Source organism: Adiantum capillus-veneris, chromosome 19 (genome assembly GCF_014529385.1).
Source record: "Adiantum capillus-veneris isolate H3 chromosome 19, ASM1452938v2, whole genome shotgun sequence".
Taxonomy (NCBI): Eukaryota; Viridiplantae; Streptophyta; class Polypodiopsida; order Polypodiales; family Pteridaceae; genus Adiantum; species Adiantum capillus-veneris.
Window position 1 is genome coordinate 129,264,207 of NC_140949.1, and position 26,038 is coordinate 129,290,244.

The following is a 26,038-nucleotide window of genomic DNA, read 5'->3' on the forward strand; positions in this document are numbered from 1 at the left end:
GCAGCAATGCAAGTCGATAACCACCCCCCCACTCCCCTCTGCATGCAATCCACTCCACCCACCCAGCATGGAACGACAAGCCCACGTGCGTGTGTGGACATCCTCACCACGCCATTCCCCATTCTTGCCACCTCAGCAATCCCCCTTGCCAACGCGACCCAATTCCCCGCCGGAGACCCCCACGTAAGCTTGTCGGTCCATGTTCACTTTATTTGTCCTTAATTACTTTTACTTGCTTACGTGGACAACTAAGATCTCCACAAAAAGAACGCTCGACTTCCCTACCCTGGATCCCACCGCTTCCCCTTCCTTAAGAAACCCGTGTCAAATAGTCATATGTGTGTTTGTGTGTGTGTGTGTGTGTGTGTGTGTGTGTGTGTGTGTGTGTGTGTGTGTGTGTGAGAGAGAGAGAGAGAGAGAGAGAGAGAGAGAGAGAGAGATGTAAGCCCTAGAATAGAAAAAGTAGGTTGCTAATTATAAGGAGAGAGGGGGGGAGTATCTTCAAAAAAATTCACATTTCCATGCCAGCTACAATAAATTATTATATAGATGACTCTTTGAATATCCTTTTAGTGATTAAGTGTCAATCTAAACATGTTACATCTCCCCAATCTCAGAAAAATAAAAATTCTTTCAAAATATATTAAGTGCATAAGTTAAGAGTGAGTTTAGGAAATGAAAAGATAGATGAAGGTTGAAAGTCCAAAGACAAATGAAGGTGGAAAGTCAAAAGACAAATGAAGATGGAAATTCAAAAGACCTTTTGTGTCCACATAAATAGGTGTTTCTTTGCTCTTTCATTTTTCCTTTAGCGTTTTCTTCTAAGTTCTCCTTAGCGTTTTCCTCTCTCTCTCTCTCTCTCTCTCTCTCTCTCTCACACACACACACACACACACACACAGAGTACATGTTTGGTTGTCTTTGTAATAAGTATTCTATCCAATAAAAAATTGTGCCTTTTTAGAAGGAAAAAAAACCTCTCCTTCCAAAAAATCGTCTGTAAGGAATAAAAGGAGCAACGGGTGCGCAATTGAGAGGTTAAGGAGGGTTCTGATGAGGGCAACCAGGAGGAGATACAAAGGGTGCATCAAGGGCGTGTCAGAGCCGCTGAGCTGTAGGGGAAAGAGACGAACTGCCAAGGCAAAAAAGAGAGAAAAAGAAGATAACGGGCCGATTGGGCACTATTATCTTCTTTTGTAGGAGAGGAGGCCGAGGAGACGAGCTGAGAGGAAGGAGGAGAGCATCATTGGCCTACAGGAGAGCGGCGCTAGTCAGAAACCTCCTTAGCAACAAAGGATTTTGAGTGCTAGTGCCCTTTGTGGCACTAGCGAATGCCCTTGATTTCAAAAACCTTTGACTTTTTAATGGCAGCGGTTGCTGCCATTGTGGCAGTAGCGCTAGAAAATTTATCATCACTCGCTTGTCAAGCCGAAGGGTGAAGATAAATTATTTGTTGATAAGGAGATTTTTGCAAGCAACCAAGGACGCTACTCGGTAAGGATAGGCAAGACTCGGATCGGTTCATTGAGCCCTCAACCCAAGTTGAATGAGATCAGCGTTTGTTGTCGGTTTTTTCTACAGGAAAACAAGCAGGTTAATAAAAAAAGTGGACAAACACCCTTAATCTAAAATAAGTAAATATAAAGAAGCTATTGTCTTCTACGAGGTCAATGGGTCTTTTTTGCGAAAGTTTTGGCATTAGAACATTGTTCTGCCACAAAAAGAGGATCAAGTAAGGAAGACTACACGGTTGCATGGGCCCTTTTGTGATGAAGAGCAGCGAAGAACACCATAATTTGGACGACAAGCTCAAGAAGTGGGAGGAGATAATGATAAATGGTGGTGCACTAATGCTAGTAAAAACCGAAGCACCATGGAGACATCAAGATGTTCTCCACTCCAAACTACTATTTGACCCATTTCATTTCATAAAGGTGGATAACATGATAACCTTAAGCCAAAGAAGGGTGATCTTAGCCAAAAAGTTAGTTGAGGATGCAATGCTAGCTATTGAAGAATCAAGATGCTACTCGATCTTTGCACAGGACTGAAGGTTGCCACAAAACCCACTACTCAGTCGCCTTAAGAATGAGATAGTGACATTGAACACGGAGTGTGATTGTCAACGTATGTTAGATTGGCTCCAAGAGACGTAGCAACAAGATGCTCATGAGGACCTCAACAAGCTTGCAGAGGATGTTGCGAGGGTGAAGGTATGTGCTAAAGTTTGATAGTTTGTTTGGTCATTGATATCTTAATCTTGGGGTTCATGTCTAACTATCTAGGTGACCTTGCTTATAAGAATCAAGATCCAAGTAGGACTGCTCTATAGTGATATTGATTTCTAGTACTGACTAACAAACATAGCAATGATTCTATAGAGTGATCTTTGGTGCTATGTACTGACTTTTGATCATAGCAATGGTGCTATATGTTGATCTTAGCTCTAGTCTAACTATCTAGGTGACCTTGCCTGACAAGATATAACATGAAAAATAGCCTAAAACTTATATTCAAGATAGCCAAAGCTGTTGCTATACTTTCATCAATCTTGCATTAAGTTAGCTATTGTTGGTTTATGTCAAGGTATGTAGTTGTTTCACTAGTAATAGAACTATATGTGTATGTGTTGCACAAGCTATATAGCTTGAGTTACAACTATATAGCTTCTTCACTAGATATATAGCAACTATCCCAAGAATGCAAGGTTTTATTCAACTATATTCAGTAACCATATAGCTTTTGCAAGATACATAGTTGTTGTTCTAGCTATGCAGCATGCTAGGTATAAAAGTACAGTTGTTGTTCTAGCTATATGGTTGGCTAGGCAATTATAACTAGTTTCTTTGCACTATTTATTAGCCATACAATTGACCACATTATTGCATGCATGTCAGCCATTAATGTTGTATGTTGTCAATTATTAAGGTCATTTGATGGTTATAGAAGAGTTAATAATCAAGTTACAAAGCTAGCCTTAGGGATAAATAGTGCACTTGAGACTAAATGGTCATCATGTATGCTTCATGTAATATTTTCTAGTTCTTTTGTTGTTATAGTGTGTAATGTTATACTAATATGAATTTTTAATGTGCAAAGTTCCTTAGCTTTGTGCCAGATTGAGCTTGAGAAGGAATTTGGGCGCTTTCAATTTTGTGTCGGGGTAAGAAGGTAGGCTGACTTAATGGGGCACAATGCCTTTATGGCACTCCCTCCCAAAGTACCCAAGGGATCGATGCCTATAGATAGTATTGGAAACTTGTGCATGCACGGGATGTGCCACTGCTTTTGATGCAGCTACACTAGATGTTTTCTCTTTGCCATGTCTATATGTTTACACATGTTGTACTTTGCTACATGTGCTTAAAGCATGGAACATGTGTGGTTGTTGAGTGCAGTGTTCACCTCTACCTGAGAGGGTGATGTATATGTTAGGCCTCTATTGCTCTATTCAACAATCATGGCAAAGAAAGAGATCAGTTGTGGTAAGTTCTCTACTCCATGTTTGTGTAACAATACAGATTAAGTACTTTCTTCATGTCACTAAAGTGTAGTTTTTTTTTTTGTTGGGCAAAGAAAACTCAGAATATGGGGATGGAATGCTATGTCAGACTCCCAAAAGTGCACCCACAATTCTAGCAGGGGCTGGTACATTTTCTTACCCTTGCACCTACATGTGACTAGAAATGCTTTTCTAAACTATGGCAATAGAACAATTGGTTGAGGATGGTTTAGAAAAGATTATTGGTGAAGAGTATGTGGAATATGGCTTAGTTGTTGTGAGACACACGACTAGTAAAGTCTAATCTTCCATACTAGGTGAGTCCTCGATGACATCAATGGATGAAGGTGAGAGGCAAGAGAGTTATCCTGCTCCAAAAACACGTGCAATGTCCACAAAAGGTGAAGATGGGTCCACTGTGCCTATAGGAGCCTTCCCAAGGAGGACAAGAAAACAAAGTACAAGTCCTAAGAAGACTCCAGGTAGATCAAAGCTACCAATTTGACGTCAACAAACTGAAGATGTGAGACCTAGGGAATTGCCTGGGTAATCATGCTCTCTATTTCCCTTTATATAGACTCTTAGGCTCCTAGCCCTAGCCTGTTTTAGAATCCCCCTATCCACACCATGGAGTCTAGGCCCTTGGCCTAGGTCTGTGACCCCCTAGGTTGGCCCTTGGCCTTACATTACTCCCCCCTTTGAGAAGTGTTTTCGTCCTCAAAAACAAAAGTGGGATGTTTCTTCTTAAGAGCACTAATGTTTTCCCAAGTGGCACCTACTTCAGGTCAGTATTTCCACTTGACTAAAGCTTGACGATGCATATGATAACGAAATACATAAATCATGGTAGTCTAAGATACTCTCGGGTTCATGCAGTTGAGTGGGAGGTTCAATGAAATCAACCAAAATCTATTGATCAATGGCATTATTGTCCCTATGCAAGTGTTTATGTAAACAAATTACACGAAATATCGGGTGAACACAAGAATGCAAATATAAAAAACGTTTGTAGGCCTAGTTTTCAAACTTTCTTAATTTTTTGGCACATGCAAAAACACCTCTTCCCCTTCTGTGAAGGTAACTTGCTGATGTTTCTCATCAACATATTTCTTATATTGATCCTATGCTTGTTAAACCCCACCATAACTAGTGACCTAAGTTGAAAACCGTACATGAGTATGAAAGGACTAAAACCAACCGTAACATGCTTACTACCCTCATGGTAAGCAAACTCCACCTAGAGAGATAATCTTTCTAATTGGATTGATTGTTGCTAACGTACACTCATAGCATATCTGTTAGCACAATATTAACATTTGTAAACTGCCTATCCACCTCTAGATGTATTGACAGTATTGAGTTGTTCTTCCCAACCGTTTACAATCGGTCTCCAAAAATTTTGGTAAATGTGGGTCACATTCTGTGCAACATTTCTGAGTAATCAATAATGTTAGTAATAACCAACTTGGTTAAATATACAAAATTTAATCACTGATCTACCAACACCCAAACCGAGCCATGACCTCTATTGGTGATTTGTAAACCCGAGGTAAACCCACAACTAAGCTCGTAAGAGACTACACAAAAAGTGATAAATACTTCACAAGCTATCAATTTCATGAATTTGCATGATGCTCCAAATCAGCTTTTTCTAAACACTAGGGCCCATAACACCTAGTGTGCATGCCTTAAGCAAAAAACTAATTTGAACCTGCATTTTAATAACTATAACTGCCAATACGTATGGGAATGTGATGCTCATAGCACACACAAAGAGGAGGGTAAATAGTTTTGAGAAGAAATTAATTACTTCCTATAGGAATTATTTGAAATCCTTGCTAAAATGTTTGAGCCATATAGAATGTGAAACATAAATCACATCTAGGTACAAACAATGAAACATTTTCATTAACAATAAATAGCCTTGATGTATACATGAACAACCATCCGTTGATGTTATTTAGTAATAGTTGTAACCTGAATAAGTTGTTCTAAGTACCGAACAATTTTTGGCCACTGAAATTGTTTTTGATACTATGTGCTCAAAGTGGTCTTCAAAAATGGATGTGACTAGCACCTAGGGACTCTCTCGTGACACATAATTGAAATGATAGGTTCTAGTGTCAGTCCTAGAAACTCATATTCTCCACATGTGGAGTATGTATCAAATAAGAAGGTCCAAAAAAATGACATCCTTCAAGTACAAGGATGTTCTTGTGTTTGGAGGTAACTGTAAACACTCAACGACATGAGTGAGAGGGATCCTCATAAACTTTGCTCCACACTAGCTAAAACGAACTCCGTGAGTTCCTACATTATGTTGCTCCCCTTGTGACAACATGTGCCAAACAAACTCTTCCATGTAGGTCTATACTTGTAGGATGCAGAAATGTATCGAGTACACTACTGTCCCAAAATTCTTGCTCCTACATGACCTTGTCATGTAGAAATGGATGAAAGCATTCTAGCATATTTATCCCACTTGGAAAACTTAATCAAGTCATACACAAGAATGAAATGAAACCAAAACGGAGGCCTACCTGGAGAATAAAGATAGCATCCGTGCACTAGGCAAACCTGAACAATAGAACCTAAAGTGTACAACATGTAACTAGTAACCTTGGGTGTTGCCTTGGCAATCAAAACCCCTTGGTTAGATTCTACATGTAAACTGTTAAAATGGTGACCAACTTAGTCTACCGTGTCCAATAAGATTGTAATCAACTTGTAAAGTTGAACTTATCAATTACCCCTTGGCAGATTTTGGACTTCTTTCCTTGAAAGTACAACTATGAAGAGATCAATCAATGACCATCAACACATATGGAGTGATTTGATATTAGATGGGTCATACCCTTGGAAATACCATTCCTATAGCCACAACCAATGCTACATATTAAACAATAGATCTTCTCGAGTTGGAATCTTATTCACAAACTAGAGCTTGAAAGAATCATATCTCTCCATGAACAGAAGAGAAAGATTCTCAAACCCCAAAGAAGGTAGTCGTACTAAAGTTTCTTGGGTGTTTAAACAAGAGATCACATGCTTAGAGGCTCTCTTAGATTATTCATGTCCTCCCATGAATTATTTTCTTGATAGCAAGGGCATGTCTACTTGCTATCCACAAAAAGCATCATTTGTATTGCCAACACCTTGTGCACAAAAATTACCCACCAATGTAGTCATATACAATGATCGTAAGAAAATATACTAGTCTCAACTCTTTCTAAACAAATAGTTGATGTTATAGAGCAAGTGTAAACAATGGCTCAACGAATAAATCCCACTGTGCTAGCATGCCATGCATGCATATCAACAAAATAATGACACTAAGCCCTTGGCTAAAATATCAGCCTCAATAGTTTGACCCGATGCCATATGTGCCTTGCACAATTTGTATTGGCATGGATACATCACAATTCATAATTGCCAAACATAAGATGTGAGCTTATATCCTCTTATTGCCAAACCTATGTCCCATTATCCACAATGATCGTAAGTCAATGGATAGTACTTTGGTATGGAATAGAAGCCTTGGTTCACAGTAAGTGTGTCAAACCACTTTGCTGCATAGCAGAGAAATCTCTTTCAAATTGTTACCATATACATGTGGTAGTGATGTGTGTGAACACACTAGGACCGCCGCGGCATTTTTCCCTCTTTAGGAGGTTTTTTCCCCCATGCATTGTGTATACGCCGATCACTCTAGGGCTATCTATCTTTTTCCATTGCACACTGAGTAACACACTCTCTATTGTGTGCCTTGATCTTCCTTCATCTTCTCCAAGCTGTGTCTGTTTCTCTACAACCCTAATTCTAACAATTGGTATCAGAGCAGGTTGCATCCTCCCGGGCTTAGTCGCCAACTACTCCAGCACACGCCTGCTCATTTTCTCCAATTTTAGTGAGGTTTGGCAAGCGTTCTAGGTCGACAAATATTTTGAGTAAGCTTAAAGAGCTTAGTCTGCTCAGATTTCTGATTCGGGCTCATTTCGATCTCCGTTTCCACTACAGACAGGTCTGCACAAGCAATTTCGTCATTTTGTGCAGAATTTATGTCAGTGCCGTTTTTTGCATAATAGGTGCCTTATAGTCTTCTATCATTTGTGCTATATAGCACGTGTTGTTCCCGCTTCATTTCTCCTCTTTTTGGGAAGTTCTCACATCAGGTGCACCATTTACCATGGCCGACACCAACACAGATGTGTTCAAGATGTTTGTTGCTGAGGACAGGTTGGATGGGAACAATTACCCTATGTGGGCTTATATAATGCAACATGTTCTTGTGTCAAAGGGCGTCTAGAATATTGTGCAGGGCATTGATGTACATCTTGGTTTTGAGGATGTAGGCAATGCTGAGGATGTTGCAGGTCTTGCTGCAAGGATTTCTGCTATTAGAGTTGTTTTGCCTACGGTAAAACAAGCTCGTTGGGATGTAAAGGATGCGCAAGCTCATGCATTGATTGTATTGTCTATGAAGCGCACCATTACTCCTCACATTCGTTCAACGAAATCTGCAAAACAGGCTTGGGATATTCTAGCAGGTCTTTATGCAAGCCGCAATGAGGCTAAAATTGCTTTGTTGCGTAAAGAGCTGGAATTGAAGATTATGCATGAGGAAGATGATATGGACACTTTCCTTACTGGTGTCAAGGATATCAATGAGCAACTTATTTTTGCAGGTGAAGTCATTTCAGACAGTTCCCTTGTGTAGACTGTTCTTGATGCCTTACCAGATTCTACAAGACTTTTGCTCTAGTACTTGGAGACTTATGACCCAAGGAAATCCTGAAGTTTTCAAGTTTGATGCATTATGCACATTGCTGTTGCAAGAGTCGCTTTCTAGAAAAAACAGGACTAGGCAGCATGCAGTTGAACAAGCTTTTATTGCTTCTCAAAGAAAGGGTGGTATCAGCAATGCAGCCACTTCTTATGGTTCTGCTACGAGTGGCAAAACTTATGTTCCTAATGCTTCTGCTGGCAGCAATTCTTCTATAAATTCTGGTGATAAGGGCAAAAACAAGATGCGTTGCCATTATTGTAAAGCTAATGATCACTTGATCAACCAGTGTCCCAAGTTGAAGGCCAAAGAGGCTAAGAAGAAAGAGGGTGGTTCCACTGCAAATGCTGGTTCCACTATTAATGCAGCCATTGTTGAGTCTTCTGTAAAAGGAGATTGTGATGCTGATTCTGATCCAGAATGGGCTTTTAGTGCAGAGTGCACTTACAATCTTGCTATCCATGATGCATGCATGTCAGTTGCTGCAGATTCACATGTGTGGTATTTTGACAGTGGTGCTACAAAGCACATTACCTCACATCGTGAATTGTTCACCTCTCTCGAGTCTGTCCATCATGGGAATTTTGACACTTGTGCCAACAATTCCTCTTATCCGGTTCAGGGAGTTGGAAAGATTGTGCTTAGTGATGCAAATGGTAGTTCTTTCACACTTGTTGATGCATTTTATGTACCTGGGATCAAGAAAAATCTCTTGTCTGTATCTGCACTTGCTAAAATTGGTGGATGATATATGTACAGTTCATGATCTTAGTTTTGGTGATGAAATTGTTGCATCTGCCCTTTTGTGCCGTGGGCTGTTTAAGCTCATTTTGTATGACAAGTGTGGACAAATTTTACAAATGCAGTTGCAGATTCAAGGGTTGTTTCAGATGCAAAACTGTTGCATGCACGTTTTGGGCATCTGAATTTTGCCAATTGCTGTGTTTCCAGAAATCTGATATGGTTGCTTCTTTGCCGCCTCTTGAAGCACCTGCCGTCAAACATGTTTGTGAAGGTTGTATTTTGGGTAAGATGCAGCGTTCGAAGTTCTCCAAAGGATGGTTCCATTAGGGCCACATGCAAGTTGTAGCTTGTGCATAGTGATGTTCGTGGGGCCATGCAAACTCTGTCCTTGGGCAATTACCTTTACTTTGTGACTTTCACTAATGATTACTCCAGGCATGCATGGGTATTTCCGCTTAAAGCGAAGTCCGAAGTTTTTATGCGATTCAGACAATTTCTGGCTATGGCTGAAAATGTATCGAAATGTACTATGGGCACCCTCCATTCCGATCGAGGGGGGAGTATATGTCTCATGAATTTAATGCATTTCTGGCTAGTCGTGGGATAAAACACTAATGTACAGTGCCTTATATACCTCAGTAAAATGGTGTTGCTGAGAGGAAAAATAGGTCACTTACGGAAATGGCACGATGTATGGTCAAAAGTCAAGCTCTGCCGCATTCTTTTTGGCTTGAGGCCATCATGTGTGCCACTTATGTACTTAACAGGTGTCCTACGAAAGCTTTGCAATCTATTACTCCATATGAAGCATGGCATGATAGAAAGCCTTCTATTGAGCACATGCGTGTTTTTGGCTGTTTGGCATATGCATTGGTGCCACAAACACGGCGCAGAAAATTGGATGATAAGGTTGTCAAATGTATTTTTGTTGGTTATAGTGTTGAAAGCAAACGTTACAGGTTGTATCATCCGCGAACAAAGCCTATTCTGGTTTCACGGGATGTAGTGTTTGTGGAAGATTTTATTCAGTCCTTGCTGTCATGTACTAGAGACAGTAATGTAAGCTCACAGGACATTTATGACACTTTGTTGCCTCTTTTCAGTGGTGGAAGTTCGAATGTAAATTCCAATGAGGCAAATGTACAGCCTATGGGGGTTTCCGAAAATGTTACAGATCAACCTTTTACTGATGTAGATGTACATGATGTACTTGATGAGGAAAGGGCTGAAAATGAGTTGGCTAGAGGTATGCCAAAATGGCTGGTGCACACTTTACGTGATAGTGAATTGGATGCACCTTTGTCTATTCGTACTCGTTCAGGCTCTCGCCATGCATCTTATGCATCAGATTGTTATGCTTTGGCTGTGTCTAGCTTACATGATGTTGAGGAACCTCTGTCTTTTGATGAAGCACATAATTCAAAAAATTGGATGGCTGCGATGCAATCAAAATATGATGCACTTATAGAAAATGACACATGGACTTTATGTGATTTGCCTCCTGGAAAAAGGCCATTGGTACGAAGTGGGTTTACAAGTTGAAACGCAAGCCGGATGGTGAGATCGATTGCCATTAGGCTCGACTTGTTACAAAGGTTTATGCATAGCAAAAAGTCATAGATTATGAAGAGACTTTTGCTCCCACTTGTCGTATGACTACTGTGCATTTTCTATGTGCATTGGCAACTCATTTTGTTTGGGATGTACATCAATCAGACATTGTTACTGCTTTCTTGAATGGTGACATATGTGAGGAAGTTTATGTAACGCAGCCTCACGGGTTTGTCAAGAAAGGACAAGAGGACAAAGTGTGCAGATGTAATAAGGCTTTGTATGGGTTGAAGCAATCTCCTGTGCTTGGTATGAGAAAGTTGACACTCATTTGGTCAAACGAGGCTTTCGTAACAGTCCAACAAAAAGCACATCGTATGTAAAGTGTGAGGGTGATGTACTTCTCATTGTGGTTCTTTATGTAGATGATTTGCTGATCACTGGACCAAATGAGAGACATATTGCTGAATTTAAGTCTGATTTGAATGCTGCTTTCAAGATGAAAGATTTGGGGATGTTGCATCATTACTTGGGTATACAGTTTAAGGAGGGTGATGGTGGTATTGCCTCGTGTCAAAAAAGTTACATAGAGACATTGCTTTGTAAGTTTGGACTTGAGGATTGCAAACCTATTGCCACTCCCATGGAAATAGGTTTGAAATTGAGTCTTCATGATGCTGGTGATCCTGCTGATGTCCTCTTTACCAAGCTGCTGTTGGATGCCTCATTTATGTATGCAACACGAGGCTGAATATTCAGTTTGCAGTCTCATAGGTCAGAATATTTATGCATAGCCCAGGGTCTAAGCATTGGAAGGCTGTCAACAAGAGGATTTTTTGCTACCTTATTGGCACTTTACATCTTGGCTTGTTTTTTCCCAAGGGGGGATCATTGCCACCAGACTTACATGCTTTTTCGGACTCAGATTGGGCTAGCTGTTTTGACACGCGAGTGTCCACAAGTGGTTTTTGTTTCATGCTTGGTAGTTCATGTATATCATGGTTGAGCAAGAAGCGACCTACTGTGGCCACTTCGAGTTGTGAGGCTGAGTACATGGCAATCTTCACAGCTACGCTTGAGTGTGTATGGCTCATACACCATGGCTGATTTGGGTATTGGACAGGACACTGCCAACACTATCTACACTGAAAGTCAGGGCCCATTGGCAGTTGCGAGGAACCCAATTTTTCATGCTCGCACAAAGCACATTGAGGTGCATTACCACTATGTCAGGGAGAGGCTCTCAACAGGAGAGGTCAGCTTGGCTTATGTGCCAACATAGGACAACCTTGCAGATCTTTTCACAAAGGCATTCTCTCCTAAGAAGTTCGAAGCTTTCCACAAAGCTTTGGGCTTACTCCCTTTGTGGACTGATCATGTCCTCAGGGCATGGCACTTCCCTTTACTCATGTGCCAGCTCGCGTTCACTGCATCACTCCAGGGGGGATTTGTTACCATATACATGTGGTAGTGATGTGTCTGAACACACTAGGACCGCCGGGGCATTTTTTTCCTCTTTAGGAGGTTTTTTCCCCTGTGCATTGTATATACGTCCATCACTCTAGGGCTATCTATCTTTTTCCATTGCACACTAAGTAACACACTCTCTATTGTGTGCCTTGAGCTTCCTTAGTCTTCTCCAAGCTCTGTGCATTTCTCTGCAACCCTAATTCCAACACAAATGAGAAATTAAAAATAGAAAACAAGTAGAACTTGAAATGGTATAATCTTGTTGCTCCTCTGAGAGCAATTACCCTTGCTTGAATCTTGCTTGTAGACATGTATGCTGAGAAATGTAGAGCTTTTGGATGTATCCTTCATGCCCTCGTGGCTTGGTTCATACCGACCTCTAAGAAAACATTAGGTAGACATGTTGTCAAGTTTCCCCAAGTTTGTATGTTAATAGCATATTCCAAACTTTGGAAGCTCACTTGCAATATGCCTTAAAGTGAACCCTTGATTCGCATAGGTTTATCAAAAAGATGGGATAGAACGCATCTTGAGTGCTCATAGCTAATAGGTGCTCCTGTTGACACACAAATGCCAAAGCAAAAAGAGAATTGACCTTGTCAAGCTTTCATAGAGAGTTGCCCTTGCCAAAGCATACCGCTTATTGAGAATCCTTAGATTTCCCAATCTTGAACTAGATAGCTCAAAAAACTTAGCTATCAAATCTCATCTTAACTGCCAAGCTCTGCTTGATCGAAGCAACATTTGCTTGTCAAGTTGGCATTGTAGAAAATCCTGCAAGATGGAATAAGTTCAAAATTGTAACTTAAATTTGGGGTATTTATCGATGACCTACAACTACGACCCTTGGCACCGAAAGTCATGGCATCCTGTGGCATGATTGTCGACGTTGAAATCAACTCATAGCTACAACTATCAATGCGTTTGTTTTTCCTGCACTCTTGCAAGCTATAAATTCTTTGGAGTGACCATGCACTCAATGCATATACATAATATGGAGCCTTGTTCCTAAAAGATTTACTTTTTCCCCTCCGCTTGATATAAAAAAGAGGACATATCAAAAGAGATATTGACCAACGAAATCTATGGTCCAATTGGCTTACGACCTTTCTATAACTCAATGCAAGCCATGCTTGTTTTAAATGTTTTACAAATTGGAAAATAATAATGCATCTTGGCATGTAGAAACCCAATAAATTTGCAAACTTCAAGCATACTGCAGATGCAAAATTTATATGCATGCGCAATTGTAAAAGTAATGATCATCCCTATTTGCAAATCCATGTAGATGAATGGAAATTGTTAAATCTAGTCACAACCTTGTTGTAACAAAAAGAAAACCAAGCTTAGAAGCTTATGAATGCCCCTTGGGTGGTAATCCTTGTAGAACCAATTCAAAAGTGAAACTAGAACTAGAAAATGTGTACCTGAAATCACATCGGATGCACCAATATGCCTCCCCATATGCCCAAAAACCCCAACACATAACTTGGATGTAGGGAAAAGAATCGCACGTAATTGGGTTCGTACACAATCTTATTCCAAGAATCACCTAATGAACCACTAGCTGGCAAATAAACATGCCACCGATCCGTAGCACTTGCCAAAATCACCTTGATAACTTGCCAAAATCGTTGTGATACAGATTACTGCGTCTGTAGTGTGAAGAAATTTGAAATAAAGCCTTTAACAAACTCTTATTAAATACTTGTTGGAAAGAAAATTTGTAGCATAATCCTGCCAAGCTGCAAGTTATGCAGTGAAATCAACGCCTTAGCGGAGATGAAGTCTTCAAAGAGCTTTCACCCCGTTATTCTGCACTGTCCTCACTTCAAATTCACAACTCAACGGGATGCACGAGGTAGGAAACCCCCTTAAATAAATTTGGCCTTTGAGCAAGTCGGGGGCCGACCTAATGTAGAACAAAGCTTGCACAAGGAAGCTATGGCACTGCAGCGACAATGCCAGGGACAAAGACAAAGTTTCTGGCACTTAGAGGGCTCATCGCAGCAAGCTAGAGTGACAAGATTTGCTCCAGAGGCCGCCACGACCTTGCTAAGCCCAAGAGCTCACGAATCTTCTCTAGTCGACTTCCTCTCCCCCTTCGATGCTAGTGGCCCTACCCATGTGATGCTTGTGTCGATATTTATCTCCCCAAGCTTCTCTTCCACTTCCATGAGCATGCAAAAAACTTGGAACACACCCTCTGTTTCCCAAAATAGCTTGAGGCTCTAATGCCCCTGTGAGACCTAGGGAACTACCTTGGGTAATCGTCCTTCCTACCGTCCTTTATATAGACTCTTGGGCTCCTAGCCCTAGCCCATTTCAAGATCCCCTTGTCCACACTATGCAATCTAGGCTCTTGGCTTGGGTCCGTGACCCCCTAGGGTCCTTGGCTTGACATAAGATTTGGGCATGGACATGCAATTGGCAGAGACACTAGCAGAGATCAAGGAAAGCATTGCTTGAACAAAGACCTCTCCATCTCAAAAGAAGGTAAAACAACATTAAAGCGAGCATGACTATTAAGAAGTGATGACTTTGATTATGATCTCCCACTCGAACTTTGTGTAAAGAAGAAAAAGTTAGAGACAAATCTGAATGTGTAGCCCAGTAGACATCTCTAGGATGTACACACCTCCTTTTTACATAAGGGGGCATGCCAAGGCAGCCCACATTTCTTTTTAAGTTATTTATAGATATGATTGCAAGAATTGTCCAGACTCCACTGTTTGCCTCTTCTTACTCTAGTGCATCTGGTGTAAACATGTTTCATGTCTTCATGCATTTTTTGTTAAGTTCCTTGCACATCTTGGCTTACATTTAACTATCAATATGGTGTAGGCCAGTTTAATTTTTTTCTCTTGGGTGCTTACACTTCTGCTATGTAGTGCAGGTTCTTATAATACTTCATTGGATTGTTTATAGGCAAGCCCCCATTGCCCAAAAGTGGATGCATTACTCAGTCAAGCAAAGTGGATGGTATGAACTCAGCTGTTCAGGATGTCACATGAGTAAATTGTAACTCAAAAGGAGTAGCACCCAAAGGTAATTCTCATGATAATGAAACCAAGGTTGATACACATCACACGAGGGATTAACAGGTAGAGGGGTTGACTAAGCTTGTAGAGTGTCAAAATGAAGAGGGCTTGGGTCACCATGCGGAGGTGTCAATGTTGCATTCAGAGAGCTTATACCAACTTGCAGAGGGGTTGGATCAGCATTTAGAGGGATTGGGTCATCATGTGAGGTCTTGGGTCAGCATCATGCAGAGGTGGTGGACCAACATGTAGAGGATCTATGTCAACATGCGGACGAGGTGTTGGATAAGCACGTGGAGGGTTTGGGTTAGCATGTAGAGGTGGTGACAAGCATTTCCAAGGATGGTTTGCATGATGTGTCAATGGACAATAAGGAAGAAGCTCATGTATCATGGGGTGCTTCGACAATTCCTCGTGATGGTCAACACGGTGTGTGCTTGCAATGTGGGGAAGAAGGTTAGGCACATACAAATGCTCTATAGTTTCTCATAGACTTAGCGCGATCTTATTATGATGTACCAAAACCAATGGCAGTTATGGCTATGCCCCTTGCAGTGAAGAGTTGTTGTGTGGTATGGGATGTCAATGGCATGTTGTTGACCAAGAATAGGCTCTTTAAGGGTAGTAGAGTTAAGTGCTATGTACCAAAAGCAGGTTTGAAGATAGATATCAGTTGATTGAGCAAAAAGTATTGAGTTTATGCCCATTTATTCAATATGTTGTCAGGAAAGATGCACAAAATGTTCTCTTGACCTGTCTCAAACATTTCCATGTGGTCATTTGGAGTAGCATGATGGAGAATAACATGCAATGAGCTATGGAGGCATGTTTTCCATCAGCGCCAGCAAGTGACTTCCTTGCAGTTATGAGCCAAAAGAAATGTAAGACTAGACAATTTACTCTTAGGGATCTACCTAGTGCATCCATTGGGGGGAGTATTTTCCTTAAGTGTCTCGTTGATATTTGGTTAGGGTTCCCCTTCTTAAATGAGGATAACACACTCTTGGTTGATGATACTCTTTACAAGAGCATGCTAAACCCGAAGGACTGTTGTATATGCCTGTAGTCATTTGATCCGGATGATTATGGTCAAAATCCTACTTATTTATCAGATGTCTTATTCCCATGGTTAAACAAATGGAGGACTGCTAATGCACAAAGAAGGTATACTAGGGAGCACATGCTTACAAACTCGAGGGACATGCTTTTGTCTAGACTGTTAGAGCATCATGCAATGCTGCAAAGAAAAAATTATGCTGGCTAGATTGCTTGTATGATGAGACTTGGGAAAGCTGGTGATGTTTTGTCACTCATTATGTGTATATGTGATTATTTTGCTAGGCAATTATGGATCTTAGGAAGCGGGCCTAAATCAAAGGCAACATATGGATTTTCAAAAATCCCATTTTGTAATACATTCCTACATCGTTAATGTAATCAGATGGTTTGGCAACTCAACTATATAGCATGCATTTATAACTATATCTCATCTTTATAACATGGGTTTATAAAACACCTGTACAAGGTTTCATCAAGCCACACATATGTCATAACATAAAGACATGAGCTAAGCTGAGATCTGCTAAGACTTGTGCATGTACTGATGAGGCTGGAAGAAATATGTTTTCAAGACTAATATAATTGGCAACATAACCAAACGAACTTAATGCTCAAAGTTCGATGCGTAACGTCTTGAAAAGCAATCCAGTTTGCTTCCAATTGAAAAGAGCAAGGATAAATGAGAATAGATCACGGACACATCAGGGAAGGAAGAGATACTTTGAGTCACAACAGATACTATTGGCTGCAGATCTGGCAGAGGGTATGACGCCATGCAATTCGACATGACGGTGAAAATAGTGAAGGCATTCACTATTCACCCTTGTTGGTGGTTTTTTTTCCATTCGTGCTACTTTATGATCATGCAACAAAGTACATTCATTTGCTCGGCGATTGGGATCATTACAATAGTAATAACCTCTAGTGTATACTCCTCATCTCAATGTGCCTGTTTTTATCATGACACCAATGGACCGCCGACGGCGCCAAGGCTTTGCATGGGGTCTCATGCCCATGACTCTATGGCAAATAAAGCTTTTCTGGCTGAATGTGGGAACAGAAGCTTGCTAGAGTGCAATGAATGAAAAGTTGAGCACATGTGCGCAGTTGGGCGAGGAAAGTGGGATTTCTCCAATAAAGTGCAAAAAGTGCACCATGTTTGGCAGGAACCAACTTTTCGGTGGTGCCAGTTGCATGGGTTCCAACTTTGCAAGGAATGGAGACTTCACGAGGGCAGCAGGCGCCACGCGCAGAGCCCTTATTGGCTGGAACTCTGAGGACTCTCGTTTTCAGAAGCGGAGCTACCCAAGTAGGCCATTTTTATCTCTGCACATCACAATCCTTGTGGACGAAATGGGTGAATTTTCAGCTGCTTTTGATGCTTGTTTTGCCCAGAGATACGGCAAAATCTCTTGAAATCATGTTGTTCTGCCCTTAACAATTCCCCTAACCCTCTGCAGCTCTGCTGCATTTGCAACTTGCACGGTCATTGCCATTCTCATTGAGCACATTGCATCAGCAATTCCTCAACAGTTCATACCCATCATCATTCTTACAGAACTCTTTGGTACTTAAACCCACTTATTAATTTTCTTTTTTCATATTTTTTTTAACGTTCTCTGGTTGCATCAGGAGCAGTCAGAAAGGGGCTTCAAATCCCATCTTTTATCTGCCCTTTCCTGCTTCAAGTTGAAGAGAAAGGAGTTTCCTGCTCAACCTAATGAAGACAGCCACACCGATGAAACTATGCGGATTAGTATTGATGGAATTGTGTAGGGAACTCTACAATGCAAGATTTAGGGAACCTTGGTCCTGTTCAAAGCAGCAGGTGCTCCGAGGATGAGCTTAATGTCAATGCTCGTAGCATCTCTTTTGCTTTTGGAATTCCCTTCACAACATCAATGAGGCAATGTTGTAAAATGTCATTGTACACAAAACTTGAGAAAAGCAGTGCAGAAGTTTGCTACCAATCTGGGACATGATGAGTGTCAGATAAGTTTGGAGCTCCAATCTTACAGAATTCAGGATGAATGGGCAGCACTTGGCTTCTTCTGTGAGGCAAGTGCATGATGCACAGAGCAAGCAGGGACAATTGGTCTCTTTGTCTCACCTGCTGAGCCGCGAGTTGCAAAATCAAAGGATACAAAGGCCAATGATTCGATGTGGACATGCTGCACAGCAGAAGAAAGGTGAAGATTTCACTATTATCAACACCAATTGCCAAAGGATTCCGGGTGACTGTTCATCTGCCTTCGCAGTTTTTGCCGTATGTCTTTTGTCCCTCCAACGACTATCTTCTAAGCAAATTCTTTTTCCATCTTGTATCGTTGGTATTTTGAACTATCAATTGGGTGCTTTTCTGGAGTATGTTACAGAGGAGTGTAAAATGTATGCAATAGCTCGTTGCAAAATGATCCATATTGTTATTGCCAGGATAAGCACAATATGAAGTGGTATGTACAGTTATATCTTGCGGAAGTTGTCGTTATAGTTATGTACACTAGAGAGCCTAGTGGGCATGTGTGCTGAAATACAAGAGTGGATGCCTTACATTAGATTGTGGAAGAGAGTGGAGACCAAAGTCACGTAGGAGCCATTTCAAAATGGCCAATGGTCCATATCTTTCCATATCATGGAAAATTGGAGAAAAGAGGTGGTCCTTTGTCTAATGATGGTCACCATCAAAAGCTGTGGCTATCCCTCGGCTCCTATGCAAAAGTGCTTTCCTGCCTTTGAAGCCAGCGAAACCCAAAGCAGGAGTGTCTAGACTAGTGATCTCAAAAGACTCGCTTGTAAAGCGATTACCAGCATGAGCAGCTATGAAAAGCAAAATCATGTCTCTGTTCCTTTTCAGTGTGGCCTGTTCTACTTGGGCCTCTATTCACGCGCTTTGTTAACTATCTTGCCCTTGCCTGCTGCGCTGCATCATCCTCCATGCACATCATTGTGTGACAAATCTCCTCCGTTGTCCAGTCAAACTCTCATCCAACAACACGCTCTCATAAATCCTGAGTGCATGGCTTGCCTTCCTCATTCTCTCCTAAGTACACAACAAAACAGGAGCATGGTTTGAGGAGTAGTGGCTTCCCAGGGAAAAATGTTCTATGCACGATAAGCTGGCGCCCCCAACCTCCCAATTAGAGTGAGAGAACTCCAAGCTTCCCTACTATCTCACAAAAGCCTTATGATACTTTTCATTGGTTTGCTATGGTTATACATCTCAAGTGAATGCCCAATGGGATCCTATTTTTTAATTTGTCATTTTAGGTATTTTTAAACTTATTTGTCGTGAGAATTGGGTCAGGAAATTAAGTTGAGGGGTGGGACCTGACCCCCAATTTTAATAATCTTTTAATTCATTGACGATTATGTTGGTTTGGTGAATCTTTCTCTTTCTCTCTCGTGCATCTCTCTCTATCTCTACACTTCTGCATCATCTACTTTGACATGGTATCAGAGCATTTGGCTTGTTGATCGTGGGTACGATTGCGAGGACGAGAATTGGAGCGCATTGAGCAGAGTTGACACGGCAATCACACGTGAATCGGGCTTCAACAAGTCAAGGCCTCAAAGCGCTTTTGGAGAAACAATGTTGTGTTTTTGGAGAAACACGCTAAGCAGTGGTAGCGTTTTGGGAAGCTTGGGAACCACGAGGCGACTTCAGATTGAAAGCAAAGTTGGAGAGTTCCGTTTTTCCTTTGGGTTGAGGCAGTGTGTGTAGAGCAGTTTCTAAAATACTACCTTTGTTTCAAGTAGGTGCACAAGCATGCCATAACCCTTTGAAGTAGCAGAGCGGTGTAACTCTTAACACCCCCTCTCAGCACTTGATGTTGAACAAGCCCCCAAAAGAAGCCGAAGATGTGAGGCCTTGAATGAAGATGCCTGCTCAAACTGGCCCGTAGGGCGGTAGACTTTGGCTTTCACCCGAAACTTTACTTTACTTGAACTTTAGGACACAAAGAAACTTCACGAATAAACCTGTGCCTGGAATTCAACACTTCAAGACATTTCATGATTTGGTAGCTAGAGCGCTACCAAGCAGATAGTGACACCCTGCAGGCCCCAAAGACTGGCGCCCCTTTTGGTATTTCTTTATTCTTATTAAACTGGAGAAAAATTTGTATACTTCTACAAGCTGTCCCACTTTTATCGGGCTGAAAATCCTCTACTCTAACCCGAATTTGGCAACATAACCATAGTAGAAGTCTCCACGGACAAAATCCAAAGTACACGGTGACTTTCCACGCACTTTAGAGCACTTAACAAAACTTGGCGAGAAATTACAGCACTCTGAATTCTCTGTTTTGCGCTCCGATTCGCGTGTCAATCACTTCTGTGGATAGCCCTCGAGCTCTCGCACCTGTAGGATCACTTACCCCTTGAATTAGACGAGATTCCTCATGGGAAATCTCTCTAAATTATCCTGTACAAGCACCCAATGCTTTCCCCAGGCTCCCCTGGCAAATAAACGATCGGAACACTTCCACCTAACCCTCTCCGAGCTGTCCCTGTCCATGGCTGTAATTGCAGGTTTTGGACCCAATTTCACCAGCATAACTGCACATGTGGGTCAAAATTACATGTCAAGGACACTTTCCCTTGCGGTATGAAAGCTTTCCACTGAGTTGTACGTCAATTTCAGCATGCTGTAATTCCCTGTTTTGTCACTGTCAGGTGCCCAAAGCCCTGTTTAAACATCCCATGACTTTCCCGAGGCTCCCTTGGCAATGTCGTGCAACTTAGGTGCGAAACCCTAAACCTGCAGAAAAAATACATCAGGCTGTAATTTTCTGTTTTGGATCATTTTGGGCAGAGCGAACACGTCTAACACACGTCTATGCGTGTGTAAGACGCTCCCGCACTACAATTGGACAGTTCCCCTGTAAATCGGACGAGTTTTCACGTGAGAAAACTCTCTGTTTTCGCATTCCTTCGCGATGGAACTATGCGTACGTGAAGGGGATTAGCAAGTAGCTAATCCGGTTCCTGTACAGAAGGCTCTTGCCTTGCAAGGCAAACGCACATAAAACCCCCAGAACTATACATGGTCATTTGAGAAGCCCAACTAGTGGGGCATTACCATATGTGCAAAGGGGAGAGAGAGATGAGTGAGAGCAAATCGTCGTGCTACATAGAGCAAGGGAGAAGACAAGCTTTCTATTAAAGCTGCGATCACCTGCACCCACTACTCACACACACACTGTAGCACACTGTGGAGCAAAAATCAGCCCCCTCTCTCAAAATGGGCGCCCCCAGCTGGGATGAGCTTGGCAAGTGCACCTGGAGCCACCAAGTGTCCAGTTTGCCTCTTTTGAGTTAATTTCCTAGTACCCACCAACTTATAAGTGTAGCGAGGGGCCTAAATGACTTTGAACTGAGCCTACATACCCGTTTACTGCTCGGATTCCAGTGTCGACTGGCCCGACCATCTCGTGGTGGCCTGCCTTCCCGACTACGGATGAAACTCTCGGCCGTTGCGAGTTTCACAGTGGCCACACAATGTTCAACCATTTGTGACTTCAAAAAGAGGGCAAGAACTAAGGTTAGCACTAAGCACTTGCCACGTCCTTGTGACATACCCCCCTCTTGAAAAACGTCCTCAATTGCATGCCATATATACATGCCATTGATGATCTTCTGTTGTTAGCACGCTTTTATCATCGCATACACCTGCAAGAAAGGTCATAACACATAGATACAAATGACTTAATGAGACCTTTATACTTTTGTCATTTCCATCTATGATAGAAGTGAGCATAATACATTTAACACTTGAAGAGCAATGCACACTTCTATTGCACTGAATCCATGTGTACATTTGATGTGCTAGCTCTACCATTACTCATCCTTTGCACACGTTGGGTTGGGGCATACGTGGGCTGTAACCCGAAGGCCTCAAGGTAAAGCTGCAATACATTTGGTGACTCTAGCAGTTCAGACTCTTCCATCCACTTTGCATCCATAGGTGGATAGTTCTTGAACTTCCCCAAATACCGTCTTGCAACTTGTTTCTTAACTTTTCTTTCTTTATGTGCCAAAATCTGCTCAGGTACCAAGGTCCAAGATCTCATGAAGTTCATCAACTTCTGGCTGATCCTCCTGTGGCATATCTTTTGGCACATCACCCACAAAGGGTCTTAGAAGACTCACATGAAACGCATTATGAATCTTCCAAGTGTCAAGCAATTTCAACCTATAAGCAACATGGCTTATCTTATCAAGCACTTGAAAAGGCCTGTAGTAACGTATATTGAGCTTAGGAAACAACCGTTCTTTGCCCTTCATCTCCTTTAACCTTGCCTTTTCAAACCTCAATAGAACCCAATCACCAGGTCAAAACAGTAATTCACGACGATCAGTAGCCCTTTTCTGCTTTGCTTGAGTCTCTCCAAGGCAACTTTGATTTTCTTATACATTTCATGCATGTTCTCAACATATCAATGTGCCTCAAAAATTTTGTCCTTTGTATGCAAAATGGGAGGAACCTTTTTGCCACCTTCAACAATCTCAAAAGGTGCCTTTCATGTGAACAAATGTACCGTATTGTTGTACACAAACTCAAGCATAGGCAAATACTGTTCCCACTTGCCCTTATTATCTGACACATAAGATTTCAGTAGATCCAAGAAAGTAGAAGTAGCCTCTTCTTACGGTCCATTAGTTTGTGGATGAAATGAGGATGAAAACTTGAGCGTGGTGCCCATGTTTTCAAACAATCCTCTCCAAAACAAACTCGTCATGCGAGGATCACAATTACTGACAATCGATTGTGGCATACCATGGTACTTAAGCACATTATACATGAACAACCGTGCCATCTGGTCAGATTTTATCTTCTTCTTGATAGGAATAAAATGAACCTGCTTGCTGAACCTGCAAATAATGGTCCGTATACCATCATTCCCTGTCGCCGTTCTTGGAAGATCAAAGATAAAATCCATAGCAATGCTTTCCCATGGCTTATTTGGAATAGGCAATGGTTGTAATAACCCTGGTGCTTTTTGCCTGTCAAACTTGACCTTTTGGCAAATCGCGCTTGCTCGCACGAAGGCATCAATGTCTCTCCCCAAAGTAGGCCAATAAAAGGATGTCTCGACCGCTTTCACTGTTGCATCAATTCCACGATGCCCTGCATACGGTGGGACATGGCTTTCTACCATAACCTTATGTCGCAATGGCCTAGTGACACAGTCTGAAATGCATCATCATAAAAGTGTCCTTGAGGAGGTGGTGCTCATGACGTTGCCCATCTTGCAGCTGTTCAAAGATCCTTGCAAAATCTTCATCAGTAGCATACTGTTCCTTCATGTCATCAAGCTCATGATGATAAGGAATTGACACAGCTGAAATTGTGGCTTTCTTGACGGCCCGTAGGGCGGTAGACTTTTTGGCTTTTAGACTTTAGGATACAGAGAAACTTTGCAAATAGTTGGTTGGAAAGACTGGCACCCCTTTCGGTATTTCTTTATTCTTATTGCAAATAGACGACCCGGACACTTTCACCTATCTCTCACCAAGCTGTCCAAACCTGTCCATGTTTGTGATTGTAGGTTTTTGACCCAATTTTGCCACCATAACCCTCTGTAGGTCAAAAGTACACGCCAAGGACACTTTCCCTTGCGGTTAGGAAGCTTTTTAGTGAGCTGCAAGTCAATTTCAGTGTGCTATAATTCCCGGTTTTAACACTGTCAGGTGTCCAATGCCCTGTTTAAACATCCCAAGGCTTTCTTGAGGCTCCCCTGACGTTGTCCTGCAGTTCAGGTGCGAAACCCTAAACCTTTAGAAAAACACAACAGGCTGTAATTTTCTGTTTTGGATTGTTTTGGGCGGAGCGAACACGTCTACGTGTGTCTCTGGTGCTCCCACACACAATGAGACAGTTCCCCTTCGAAACAGACGAGTTTTCACGCGAGAAATCCCTCGCGATGGAACTGTGTGTACCTGTGGGGGATTAGCAATTAGTTAATCCGGTTCTTGTACAGAAGGCTCTTGCCTTGGCAAACGCGCATAAAACCCCCAAATTATACATGGTCATCTGAGGAGCCCAACTAGTAGGGCATTACCGTATGTGTAAAGGGGAGAGAGAGATGCACGAGAGAAAATCATCGCGCTACATAGTCAAGATAGGCTATGGCACAATGAAATGAATCTTTTTCGTTTCAAATAACGCTCTCTCTGATCTCTCTCTCTCTCTCTCTCTCTCTCTCTCTCTCTTTTCAAAGGCGTGGCACGTCTGCAGGCAGCCAAGGAGGTAGGTGAGGGAGGACCACAGTGGTGCAAGGAGAGTCATCGTGAAATCACTGTGGGTCTCTCGTGCCTCTGCCCGTATTGTGCGTGCTACCTGTGGCTACCGAGCCCGCTAGCCGAGAGGTTTTTTCCTGCTTCAAGCTTGCAATGAATGATGCTGTGCGAGAGAATATCGAGCAAACGAGCAAAGTGATGTAGACGCTCCTGATGAAGGAGAGGGTGGACGGGGCCGTGAGACCATACAGATGGGGCTGATGCAAAAGGCGGGGGACGCACTGGTGTTGCCGACGCAGCTCTCTCTCTCTCTCCCTGTAACAAACTTGGACACTCCAAGTCAAGAATCAACCGCGACAGCACCAAATAACCACTTCAAAACAATTCACAGATCACAATAGATTTGCACTGGCCCGGCGGAGTTCCGTGCCTAGAGATATTGGCCCCAAAGACTGGCGCCCCTTTCGGTATTTCTTTTTGTATTAATCAATCATCAAAGTACAAGAGAGCGGTTAGGGTTTCACTCTCAGACTCTGCGTCCAGATGCTCTGAGAAGTGAGGCCCTCACCACTAATTTAAAGGTTACAAGGGATGCCCAAAAGCAGAGCCCCAAAAGCTTTTAAAATCAAAAGCATCAGTTCTCTCTCTCTCTTAGAGAGTCTTTTCTCTTTTTTTTTTATAAAAAAAAAGCAAAAGCAAAATTCGCGTCGCTCATCATTTTCCAAAAAAAAAAATTTTTTTTTTTTTTTTTTTTTAATAATCCGCCTCCGCGATTTCCGGAATTTAGGGTTTTTGGCAAAAATTAGGGTTTGCAGGAATTTTAGGGTTTCTGGCAGAAATTAGGGTTTCTGCTGTCCGCCACGTCATCACTTTGTGACATACCCCCCTCTTGAAAGCATTGTAATCGACCGCGATTACGCCTGCAAAACCGACAAAAGCCATAAACCGTCTTAGCAGACACTGACTGTTAGTACCTACGTACTAGGAACACACATCTAGCACATGTACAAAATCGACAGTCACATCACACGACATCACAGGACATCACCAGACATCACAGGACATCACATGACATTCAACATTCATTCGGATCTTAGACCATGATTTATCGGCAATGTAGCTAGCAATCACATCTAGGTCCAATCGGGACCTCATCGATGTCCGATTGACTAACCCCTATTGCAACCATGTCTATTCGAGATCAATCAGACCAAAATGCTGCAGTCATTTCGGCTATCAGTTCCTGCACTCACAAGAAGTCAAGAACAAATCAGTATCATAATCAGGAATTCCATTTCATAAAGTCATCCAGCAGAATACTGTCAGCTCTCAGTATCCCTGAAGCTCAAAGAGACATCAGTGACTTTAGTATCAAAATCGAGGCATCTGTTGACAAAGGAGTGGAGCGACTCCCCTCTTGTGCATCCCACTGCACCAGATCTTCGGCCAAGCTGAGTTTCTGGGTTCCGTTTGGAGTAGACTATGCTAAACCAAAACATCGAGGTAAAGTTTCACAATCCGAGGAGTATCTGCTAGGTCCTCCTCCTCCATCCACTTCGCATCAAATGCAGGAAAGTTCTTGAACTTAACCAAGAACCGCCTTCGGACTTTACCTTTCTTGGTATCATTATGTGCCAAAATCTGTTC

At 42.0% G+C, this 26,038-nt stretch overlaps 1 protein-coding gene across 3 annotated transcripts in view; it reads left to right on the forward strand.

Annotated features, from left to right (window-relative positions):
* The first annotated feature begins 17,307 nt into the window (after positions 1-17,307).
* Positions 17,308-26,038, forward strand: part of LOC147434861 (putative protein phosphatase 2C 5) — a 113,169-nt gene continuing 104,438 nt past the window's right edge. The window contains exons 1-2 of one of the 3 annotated variants that reach the window (XM_086491258.1): positions 17,308-17,459; positions 17,783-18,416. In XM_086491258.1, coding sequence (XP_086347384.1) covers positions 18,177-18,416 — 240 coding nt within the window. In that variant the 5' untranslated portion in view covers positions 17,308-17,459; positions 17,783-18,176. Of the gene's footprint in view, positions 17,460-17,479; positions 17,718-17,782; positions 18,417-26,038 lie in introns of those variants that run through there. The other 2 variants (XM_086491259.1, XM_086491260.1) reach the window with 2 other exon arrangements.